The following is a 12,098-nucleotide window of genomic DNA, read 5'->3' on the forward strand; positions in this document are numbered from 1 at the left end:
CGAGGCTTGTCCAACCTCCACTAAGCTTAATAATAAGAAAAAAATTATGAATTTAAAGTTACCGCCAGGCATGCCGCTATTGCGCTCTGGTAGCATTACCGTGACGTTGCTCGTACATAAACGCATTTCATCTTTCGTACGTTGGGAAGTCGGATGGGCAATGTTGATGCGCTCATGTTGCAGTTGGTGAGTGGTGAACCTGGTGAATATCTGAAACACCGCTGCCAGTGAATGCTCGATGCGGGCAGGAGCATTGTTGTGCGTGCCACAGTTGGGGTTGTCGACTCGCAAGGAGAGTGATAGACCCGCAATGATGCCCACGGACCGGCACACAAACCCCCCTGTAACTCTCCGAGTAATGGAAGCGGGCAGTGCTGTTTCTGTGCTCCAGCGTTTGAGATCGGTGACCGCAGTCAAAGTCTGCTGTTGTTGTCCTTTAGCGTCGGGGATGTGATGTTAACTTTGTGATGTATTTGCAGTGTTACGGGCCGCACCATTGAGAATAAATTGAAAGTATTCCTCTTTGTCAGTGACAAAGCTTAATTCACGTGGAATGGCCCGAGACGCACAGGTTATGTTGGTGTGTAGCTGAAACTAAACTAAAACTTTTTTTATTTTATTTTACCAGGTAAGGCCCACTGTGCTATACAGCTCTTTTTCAGGAGCGACCTGGCGATATCTGTCTAAGATTCCGTCTTACTTTACACTTGTACTCCATCGGGAAACTATGCACCCAACTTTCCGGCGTTTGTATAAGCTGATGATTGTTCCTATTATTGTTTATTCGTACTGATTTATTTGCAATAATCTAAGTTTACTGTTTAATTCACTGAGCACATACCTCCACTTGTAGACATTTAAAACGCACCGCACATCATTGAGGGGTGAGAGGCGACTCAACTCATCATCTTATCAAGGGTGAATAAAATAGATACCACGTTGTGGGGAATCAACAGTGGTCGTTCAGTCGAGAGGCTAGCCTCTGCCATAGGATTGTGGAATTTCCTCCACTGGCTGAGGGCAATAGAGACGAGTGTCGTCGGGAGACGCTTTAGGTTTTTTCACAACACTGATCGTAGGTATAAAATTAAATAAATCACGTTTCGATAGCAACACAAGCAATCATCATCAGGTGGGAAACCCACAGCAAAACAAATTCTTGCTGTGGTTTTCCCACCTGATGATGATTGCTTGTGTTGCTATCGAAACGTCGTGATTTAATTTATTTTATTTTATACCCACGTGACTTTACCGAAATAACCAAAGAGTATGGATCCCTGCAGTTACGAAAACTTCAAATCTTAGATTGAATACACTGATCATAGACCGTGAATGTAGATTCAGCAGTGGATAGATCATGGCCGATGATATAGTTGCAGAAACTAATTTTCCACTGAGTGGGAGCGGTGAACCCATCTCAGTCGTGTCCTCGGCCCCGACAATCCAACATCTGGGGCGCGTACTGCACATGGTCTGTGTTACATTTGGGTTACACAACTGCCACTATCCCTACCACTCCAACCACCACCACCTCAACCATCGTCGCAGCCATCGACTAACACTGTCTCCACAACCGTCGTTGACTGCCACCACCACCACGGTCAGCTCCACCCCATTGCCACCACCAGTATGGGTCCTCGGCAACATTACCTCGTGTGTAGATCCTCGCCAACATCACCTCGTCAACGCTGGCAACTTCCCACTGCACTGCCATACAAACAGCAGTCAACAGGCACCCGTATTTCCTGACCACGACACAAACTGCCATGACATCTACACAAGTATTATGAATGTTTGATGTTTAGGTATTAACATATATATGACGGAAATAGTTTTGATTAAAGTGATGCTCGGTGTGAGGATTTTAATTCATTAGGCGCTTAAACGCAGCTGCATCTCAAAGCGATCACTGACGACGATTGTACAATGTTGCCAATTGCACCGAGTGCTCAGCGAGCGGCGTTTGGGAACATCCGGTGAGTGCCATTTTCTTGCCGTGGGCTTTTAGGACGATGACCTTCCTCGCTTGACCCTGCCAGAAGCCCCGCGAGTGCGTTGCTCTCGGTGCGAAACGCGAGGGCATTGAACGCACAGCACGCTCATAGCCCCAGAGCCCAGGGCCAGATATTTCACTTGCGGCTACCACCTGGGGTGGCGGAGACTTTTCGCAGTTCCGTTTTATAAACGTGGCTGACAGCATTGACTTGTGATAACCACTTGGAATGAGTGGGGCTCTCAAGTAATTCACTCTCATTGACCGTATACATGAATCGGTGTGACTAAAGTTTTGCAACCTTAGGTGGTACTTAATGTTGTATTTTAGCAGGTAAAACCCACTGAGCTGAAGCTCTTTTTCAGAACCGACCTGGCCACAAATAGCTCAACGAAGTAGCTAATCATATGGACATTTACAACAGCCAAATACTATAAATGTGGAGGGGAAAAAACCGGAGAACCCAGAGAAAAATCCACGTGACCACGGAGATAACGTGAAAACTCCAAATATACAGGCGTCAGGGTCAGGATTTATACAAGTTGAGATATTTAACATCTCGACACCGTAGTGCCCGTGGTACTGATTTATGCTCTGGCCCCTGGATTATATAACGCGTGCCATCCTCACGTGACTTTTATCACTTCCTTGCACCCGATTTCCTTCACATAATAGGTGACGTTTCGGGCAATGGCCCTTCACTTACAGCCACGTTTTTCATTTTAAGATTTACCACAGTAATGTGATAACCAGCTGGTTAGTGGTAGTGTGTGCCAATCACATTTAGTTCCCAAGTTAAAACCTTGATTTGGGGGGCTCAACTCGGCCCATCATCTCTCGGGTGCTGATACCATAAATCAAGTACAGCTTTGTGTTGAATTCAATGGCGGAGGGACTGGTCTCTGCCATTGGAAATTTCCTATCACTAACTCGGGGCCTCCCAACAAAAATGAGTGAGGGGAGATGCTTATTGTTCTTGAAAACATCAGAGTCCGCCGGCTCCTGAGTTATAAACGTGTTTATTCAACACAGACGGCGCGGCAGTTATGGCACAAACATCCATGAAGCCCTCGCCATACACATGAATGCTGGTAAAGGAGAAAATGCATCTGTTTCACGTCAGCATATTTACACGTTTTTACTTTGGCCACGCGTGCAAATCACTTGCATAACGTGCTGCTTTGGCAGGGAGCGATGGTGTTGTTGCTGGGGCAGATCTGGCCCGGGCCTTACTTTGGCAACCAAACCTGTCTCGTCGCGCGCGTGCCAACCAAGCACCCTGCGTCTGGTGTATTGAAGCACTGCGTGAAGTATGCTTTTATTCTAATTATGTGTATTCCAGCGCCAAAGATTTACAAATGTTGCCATGCGGCAGATACTTTCGCGCGTATAAGGTAGTGCCGTCTCAAAGGCGGAGGGTGAAAAATATTATTTTTTGCATGGCAGAAGAAACATTTTTAGGCGGTAAATAAATATTTATGTTGAAAATGATTGCCCAAAAACGAGAGCAAGGTTGACACGAGTAGAGCACGTGGGAAACTGACCCGCCTGGGGGCCAGGGGTTCGTCAATTGCGTCAGTCTACCGCATTCGTCGCTAGTCGGGAGCTCATTCTCTCTGTGTCCGGCCACAAGAGGTGACAGCAGTGTTTGAATAACTGAAGCTGGTAAAGAGGTTTGATGAGGCTAAGCCCTATTCACCCTGGCATAGGCCTACTAGTCTAGAAGGGTGCCGCGGTGGCAAGATGTCAACTCCCTCGCCTGGTATACAGGAGGTCAAGAGTTGGATCCCGAACCTGACGCCAGTATATTTGGAGTTTGTATGTTGTTCCCATGGTCGTGTGGATTTTTCTCCAGGTCCTTCGGTTTTTCCATCCACATTTAGAATCAACATCCGTTCAGAGTATTTGGCTGCTATAAATTTTCACATAAGCCACTTCGTTGAGATATTTTTTGTGGCCAAGTTCTGACTGAAAAATAGCTATGAAGCTCAGTGGGCCTTACCTGGTATAATAAAAGTGTTTTTAGTTCAGCTTACTAGCCTCGCCTGACTGCAGTGAAACCAGAAGCACAACCGATCCGTGTCCACATCTTGCCACAGCGTTCCTGTACACAATGCGACGTCACGCCACTCAATGCGAGAATTCCGACTGGAAGTTTATTTACTTCGTGACAAGACACGAAGCCAGTCACTGTCACCAGCACCGCGCACGGTGGCCTAACCACACTACGCTACGAACCCAGTGACCCGAGTTCGATTCCCACTCATGGTCAAAACCAGAAGACAATTTGAACCGGTCCTGAGCCTCCCCTAGGTTGATTCAGCCTCAAATGAGTACCTGGTGTGGTATGTAAATATCACCACTAGGGAGACAAAAGGTGGTCGGGTGTGGTGTTGGCCACCCACCCCGTGTACGCGCCGGCCTTCATAGGTGCTAGCTAACAGCACTTGCCCCAACAGTCTGGTAAGGCTATACGGGGGATATTTGTCTTTGTTATAGGCAAGGATGGGTGGATTACTTAAAGATTTGTGGAACTCCCAAACCCACAGGCCTACGAGATAGCCAGGAGCTGGCTGTTAAGCAAGTAGGTTTGTGAACCCATGCATGTGGATGTTTGCGTGTTAGACCCCCGTACGCGTGAACCATGTTCTGTGTTTATTCCCGATTTCCTCCCACATGAACCAAAACGCTCTCCTTAATAATATTTGACCAAACATTCCAGTGTAGAGGACCCTCCTTAAAACGAGTCTTGAAAGTCAGCGAGGCTTTCCTTGATAAGTTCATGAAATGGGAACAAAAATATTTTACGAGTTTATTTTTTAAGACAGTCTTTGCGAAGCCTTCATCTGGCAATGACTTTCTCATGATTAATGACGACGATGACGATAACGTTTGTTTAAAATAGTTTTACTCTCCCATCTCGTTGTCGGCGTTGAAATCAATCGGCGAAGCCGACGGCGGGGCTGCCCCGCCCGTCACGCCTCTGCTTTACGTTCTCCACGAGCGGCTCGGGACGCCTGAGTTTGTACCGCGAGGAGCGGCGCAGGCGTGCGCCACGCACGCCCACGATGGCCGGCAGCAGCGGCGGCGACCGCAGGGCGCAGCTCGTGCCCGCCGGCGTGTAGGCCCGCAGTGAGACGCTCGCGCCCGGCATTGGCGTCACCGCCACCCAGCCTGGCGCGCCGGAGAGACGGGCGCGGGGGTGCGCACCAGTGATGACGGTGGTGGCGGTGAGGTGTGACGAGAGGGGAAGGGAAAAGAAGGTGGAGTGTGTATTGAGTGGGGTGGGAGCGAGGGAGTAGGAGGGAGCACAAATGAGCACAGGCATTAAAAAATCGACTCCTCGGTTTGTGTTAACTTTTAACAGGCCGTAATGTGCTATTGCAATCGTTGGCAGCAATTGTCATCGGCAACACCTTTACTTGAGACATGAGTGGAAGAGGCGTTACAAATAAATGTAAATTATTATTAGTGAGCAATGGGGGAAACTTGGTACGGCAATGGTGTAGTGTTGGAGTTTGATCTACCGAATGAAAAACAGCTTTTGTTTCAGAGGGTGTTTCGTGAACAATGATTGGTTTACTCTGATTTACACAACAAGTGGCTGATCTTTAACACTAACCTTAAGCATGGGCCATACCGGGTACAATAAAACAAAAACGTTTATTTGGTTTCGTAATGTTCTGGTGTCGTGTGGGTGTGGTGTGGGTGATAATGTGGGAATGGCATTGCGAGGATGGCGTGGATATGGCGTGGGTATGGCGTGGGTGTGAATGATTGCATGAGTGCGAGTGATAGTATGGGTTGTGGTCCAGAGTAATCCCCATGTGGTGGGTGAGGTGAGCGTGCTGATTGTGGTGCAAGTGTGAGGGTGGTGTGTGGTACATTGAGTGGTGTGAGCGTGGGGAGTCGTTGCGAGTGAGCTGCGAGCGACGTGCGAGCGAGCTGGGAGTGAGGTGCGAGCGAGCTGTGAGGGTGGACCGCTCACCGGCGGACGAGAGTTTGATGTCGGCCACCGCCTCTGTGACGGTGATGCCCGTGAGCTCCACGTCCATGGGCACGAGCGGTGGGAAGCGCCGCACCCTCTTTTCGTTGCCCCTGGGCACCTGAATGATGGCGCTCGTATGTCATATGGGCCTTGTCAATCCATTGCTGGATGAAGGCCTTAAAACCGCTGTGCCGGTCGCGGAGGGGGGAGGGGTTGTGACCATACTTCATCGCACCGCTCTGTACGAGTGGGTGAAGGCAGGGTGCACGGTACCGGTTCAGATATCGCTCTTGGCCACTGATATTAGCCATGGCTGAGAATCTAACTTGGGGTCATCGCGTTCACAGCGCGGCGCACCAAGAATTGCGCAACGGCTCCGTCCCACTCGTTCTTGTTTATTCAACCTGAATACAATCATCATCTTATGAATGATTTATTGGAAGTGGCTCGGCAACAGAGGTCGCAAACGGGTTTTGATTCCTTACCCGTACCCATACCCGGCCGCACCAGGGTTGCAAACGGGTACCCGTACCTGGCCGTACCCGTACCCTACCCGGCCGGGTACGGGTAGGGTACGGGTATCGGGTACCCGGTTGCGACCTCTGCTCGGCAAGCACCATTTTGGCATCGCCTCGGCACCACAGCTGTGTACACACGAGCCCGTCCTTGTGCCAATTTTGCCATTTAAGTTTGAATGCAGAGTAACGGTCACCCCCCCACCCCACCAGTGCGTTGGGCAGGTATTCGTAGCAGGCGGAGCTCTGGGTGGAGGGAAGCGCGCCAAAGGCCATTGCAGTCCTCTCGTCAACGTCTGCATAGGGGGTGAAGTGACGCTCACGACATACATTATCCCCCCGCGTCCCCCTCCCTCGTGTTCTGCCTTATTCACTGCGTACACCGCTGCAGGCGAGTGGCCAAATTGTAGCAAGATTAAGTACTTGGCTCCCGGATGACCCCTCATGTCGAAAAAACGTAAACTCTCTCATGTCCTGACGTTGGTCTACAGCGACACGGGAGAGAGTTTGTGTCCGTTCTGCAGGTCGCAGGCCATGCATGCCCTCTCAAAAATCAAACGTGCATTTTGAAAAAGGGGAATTATGCAAACTCCGGGGGTTGTCCTAACACAGGGTGGTGCACAGTGTAGCTGAAGGCCAACATGGAATGAGGCCAATTATAATACAATGGTAATTGCAGAGCAAAACAAATTCTACAAAAAAGCACAGCGATCAAATGAACAGAGAGAGCCAGGGCAACAACCAATTCAGTGGTCTCTTCCCCCCAGCACGGGTATAAAACTAAAACTATCTTTATTGTACAAGGTAAGGCCCGCCGAGCTATCTAGCGCTTTTCCAGAAGCGACCTGGCTATCACAAACGGTAGCCCAATGAAGTGGCTTATCATTTGGAAATGTATAGCAGCCAAGTACTGTGAGCGCATGTTGATTCTAAATGTGGAGGGAAAAACCAGAGGACCCGGAGAAAAATCCACGTGACCACGAAGAGAACATGCAAACTCCAAATATACAGGCAAGGGTCGGGATCAAACCCATGACCTGCTGTAAACCAGGCAAAGGAATTAACATCTCGCCAACGTGGCATCGATTGCCCCCCATCCCCAAACACGAGTGACCCCACTCCCCCCACTGCCCTCCTCGCCACCCCGCACCTGCAGCAGCTCCCCTCCGAGGTGCTTGCTGTAGACCTCGTCCGCTCGCTCCAGCGCCGTGAGGTGCACCGGCAGGGGGTTGGAGGCCACCACGGTGAACCAGGCGGACTTCTCTCCCTGCCGGACAGGGGGCAGCCAGGGCAGGGAGTGGTTTCACGCGCATCGACATTCGCACTCAATATCATCGTTATTTCAAGGCGTGGTCTATCCACTGCCGGACGAAGGCTTCCACATTCCGCCACCGACTCATTTGCAGCGACAGCGCTGAGCGTCGCCCGAGCATGGGGGTCGCTTTAACTCGTCACTTTGGGATTCCAGTTTTGTCAGGGCACTTTAAAATTCACTCATGCCGTGTAAGTTAAAAACACGGTTCACGGTTGATCACAATCACCACAGTCGCGTCAACCCCATGACTCTGACCCCCCCCCCCACCTGCAGGAAGTCGATGCGGCCCAAGCCACCCAGGAAGAGGGTGGTGCCGGGCTTGAGTAGGAACGTGCGCGGGATGATGGCGCGCATCGGCACCACGATCTTCAGCTCCTCCTCCGTCAAAAGGTTCAGCACCTGCACACGAGCAAGCACAACACGCTAGTCCCGCTCGCAGCACAAGCGCAATCAATTCCAACCCAGGATATCAAGTGCTGCCACTTAGCCACCATGAAACCCCTATTAGAAAGCCACTAGAACTATGCACTTTTAAATTTAGATTGAACACTCATTTCTTTAAAAATGCTTCTTGTGTTTAGTTTGTTGTCCTTCTCCCGCACCTCCGATTAGCACGGTTGACTATGTACGATGCGAAACAAGTTCAACATACATACATACAGAGAGAGGCAGAATGTTAAACCGAGTCATAGGGCTTAAACCCTCGATTTCAGTGGTACCAGCCGAAGCCTCCGGCACAGCCGTTATTTACCCTCGAGAGAGAAAGCGCCACCCGGCCATAGGGCTTGAACCCAGGATATCAGCAGGGCCAGCACGGCGATCACGAGAACCCCCACTCCGAGCCACCTGACTCACGCAGTCTCGCTTGATGAGGCCTGGCGTGTCATAGAACCAGTGAGCGTCTCTCAGCTCCAAGTAGGTGAACTCCTCGTGCTGCTCGTTGCTGAAGTTTGTGGTAACCGAGGCGGCTCGCCTCCTGGTGCCGCTGCCACCACCGCCGTTGCCACCCCCGTGATGCTCGCTTGAGACGTCGTCCATCGACAGCGCCAGATCGTCGGGATTCCACTCGAGAGTCTGCCCCTGCTGCCGGCGTTCTCGCTGGCCAGGGGTTAAGAACGTGCGACCCACGCGACCTGTACCAAGCGGCATGAGCCACGCGGGAGGGAAGGGCGCAATCGTTAATTGGGAGGTGTCCGCGTCCATGTCATGGCTGTGCGAGTTTTTATTTAAAATGTTTTATTTTACCAGGTAAGGCCCACTGAGCTGTGCTATATAGCTCTTTTTCAGAGGCGACCTGACCACAAATGATAGCTCAATTGAAGTGGCTTATCATGTGGAAATTTATAGCAGCCAAATACTCTTAAAGCATGTATCTAAATGTGGAGAGAAAAACCGGAGGATCCAGAGAAAATTCCTCGCGAGCACGGGGTGAAAATGCAAACTCCACATATCCAGGTGTCAAGGTCTGGATGGCACCCACGACCTCCTGTATACCTGGCGAGGTAGTTAACATCTCACCACCATGGACGTGCCCTAGAGCAGAGAACACTTTCATTTCTAAACACAGAAATACTCCAAAAGGAATTGGTCAAATGTCCCTAAGCAGGAATCTTGACATTTCGAAAGTCTTTAAAGTTTTCTTCATAACGGAATCATTTTGCATATTATGGTATGACATTGCTCCCGAATAGATGAGTAGAACTCAAATATTTTGCAAGAACAGACGCACCGACGAGGTAGCCCTGGCGTTTGAGCTGCTCAAGCGAGGCTTGCTCGTGTTCCTGCAGGTCATCCAGGCTCTTCTCTCTGTCCGCTTTGAGCCTCTGCAGTCGCCTGAACATGCGCTCCGGCAGGGGGTTGATGACGGGGAACTTGAGCAAGTTCAAGGTGGTGCCTGAAAAAGGAGAGCCATGCGAAACGTCAACAATTTTCACCACCATCGTCTCGGGCTGCTGTGCAGCTGAGAATATTGGCAAAGGGTGGAGTGGTGCCGTAGCAGTTTGCGAACTGCGCGCAACTCCACCGTTTGCAGTTTTTTACTTATCTTTACATGACACTGACATTGTTGTATTTTGGTGAGCCCAGGTATACCTTAAATAGCAAAGAGACTTTTGTCTCAACGGGTTCCCACCTGATTGAAGCACAGGGCCTGTCTCTATAAGTGATGGAGCAAGGATCAGGGCTGCTTGTTCAGGTTTGGTGATAATGGTTAGGATGAATTGTGGTCAGGTTATAGAGTTCGAATTAGCGGTTACGGTTAGCGGTTAAGTTTGGTTGAGGATAAGGGTTAGGAATTAGAGGTAGTTGAGTTACTGTTGGGCTTAGGGCTGTCCCTCCCTCGTCACTGCCCCACGAAATGTGACCACAGCAGCAGCAGCAACAATTCCTCCACCCAACACGAGCTCGAGTTAGGAGGGGTTGTACCGGGCCACGGCGAGATGGTCGCTCTCTGGATCACGTCCGGGGTCTTCGCTTTGCACAGATCCGACTCCATGAGGGTGTTGAAGAGCGTCGACTTGCCCACGTTGGTGGTGCCGATCAGGTAGATGTCGCCCTTGTGCTTCCACGAGCTCTGGATTTTGCTGATGAGCCCTTCCACGCCGTAGCCGGTCTTGGCGCTGATGAGGTGCACGCCCTTGATGTTGCGTCCGGGACACATTCCGACCTGCGCACACATCTCCACCAGGCGCTCCCGCAGCCGTTTCAAGTATCCCCTCGAGTCGGGCGGCACGAGGTCAATCTTGTTGCCGAGGACGAAGATGGACTTGTTGTCGCCGACGAGGTCGACCAGGTCCGGGATGATGGTGTTGGGCAGGTCCAGCACGTCCACCATGCACAGCACGAGCACGCCCCGGTGCCGCACCTGAGCGATGATCCTCTTGAACTCGTCCTCCTCCACGCGCACACGCAGCGCCATCGAGTGGTGCACGAGCAGGTGGCAGCGTTGGCAGACGCCGTCGCTCAGGGCTCCGGCCACCTCCTTGAACTTCTCGCTGGGCACGAATCCGGGCCTCTCGGGGTCCAAGCAGTGGAGCCGCGCCCCGCAGCCCGCGCACGGCGTGTCGCTTGCGGCCACGCTCCCGTCCGTCGTGCCCACCACCTTGTGCTCGTGCACCTTCCTGGGCTTCTTCTTCTTCGACGGCAGCGTGGGCAATGGGAAGTCCACGTCCGTCACCACAGGATCCGAGACCCACCGCTGCTGCTGCCGGGTGTCGCGACCCTCGCCCGCGGCCTCCGCCAGCTGCAGCTGCTTCTGCAGGGCCCTGCGCAGCAATTCGCCCTCCGTGGGGTTCTTCTTGGAGGCGGCATCCATCGCCTGCTCCCGGTCGCGCCGCACATACTCGGCCGTCAGCTCCGCGATCAGCGCCTCCGGGTCCAAGGAGTGCGGCTTCTCGAACGACTCCTGCGAGAATTCGTCGATCACCGGCGTGAGGGTTTGGCCACCGCGGAGGCTCCGCGCTCGCCGTCGCGCCGCCGTCGTTGGTGCTCCTGCCGCCCAAGCAGCCGTGGCCTCATCCTTCTGCCCCGTCTCGCTGCAGTGCCCTCGCCCTTGCCCGGGGCAGCTGAAGCGGGGTTCGCAGAGGCCGGGCCTCGGGGTCGGCGAAGCGGCGGCTCCGAGAGGCCGCGACGCCAGACGGCCCAGCCGAGCGAGGCGGCAGGAGCCGCGTAACATGGCCTTGGGACAGCAATTAACCTCTGGCTGTGTCCGAGAGAAATTTGCTGCAACACGCTGTTGTTTTTAGTTCCCTGGCGCAATCATTGGTTGGTTGACTCCCGGGTTGACAACTCTGGTCAACTGACTCACCGATTAACTGACGCCACGTTTAACTAAATCCGCGGTTTCAATAACTCCCGGGTCTGTGGTCTGTCCTGACAGCCTCGGCCCCGACGACGCGTGCGTGACGGACGCACGCCGGATTCAAACAAACACGCGAGCACGTGGTCCCGTCAAAGTTGTTTCTGCTCGAGCGAGACACAGCGAGCGGCCATCTTAGGTAGGGGAAATATCCCCCTCCCCCCCTCAACTGCCCTCCCCCCCCTCAACTGCCCTCCCCCCCTCAACTACCGCCCTCTCCCCCCCAACTACCCCCCCTCCCCCCCAACTACCCCCCCTCCCCCCCAACTACCCCCCCTCCCCCCCAACTACCCCCCCTCCCCCCCAACTACCCCCCCTCCCCCCCAAACTACCCCTCTCCCCCCCAAACTACCCCCCTCCCCCCCAAACTACCCCCCCTCCCCCCCAAACTACCCCCCCTCCCCCCCAACTACCCCCCCTCCCCCCCAACT

General features: G+C 52.6%; 1 protein-coding gene across 1 annotated transcript; it reads right to left on the bottom strand.

Moving 5' to 3' along the window:
- Nucleotides 1-2,996: 2,996 nt before the first annotated feature.
- On the bottom strand, nt 2,997-11,795 carry NOA1 (nitric oxide associated 1). The gene is made up of 7 exons (XM_078599178.1): nt 10,236-11,795; nt 9,541-9,705; nt 8,667-8,944; nt 8,079-8,210; nt 7,647-7,763; nt 5,982-6,099; nt 2,997-5,167 (listed from the first exon to the last, which is right to left on the bottom strand). Exons 1-7 carry the CDS (start codon nt 11,482-11,484, stop codon nt 4,932-4,934), a joined length of 2,295 nt encoding a protein of 764 aa, XP_078455304.1. The 5' UTR covers nt 11,485-11,795; the 3' UTR covers nt 2,997-4,931.
- Between the last annotated feature and the right edge of the window lie 303 nt (nt 11,796-12,098).

This window comes from Lampetra planeri, chromosome 12 (assembly GCF_965212315.1).
Source record: "Lampetra planeri chromosome 12, kcLamPlan1.2.h2, whole genome shotgun sequence".
Taxonomy (NCBI): Eukaryota; Metazoa; Chordata; class Hyperoartia; order Petromyzontiformes; family Petromyzontidae; genus Lampetra; species Lampetra planeri.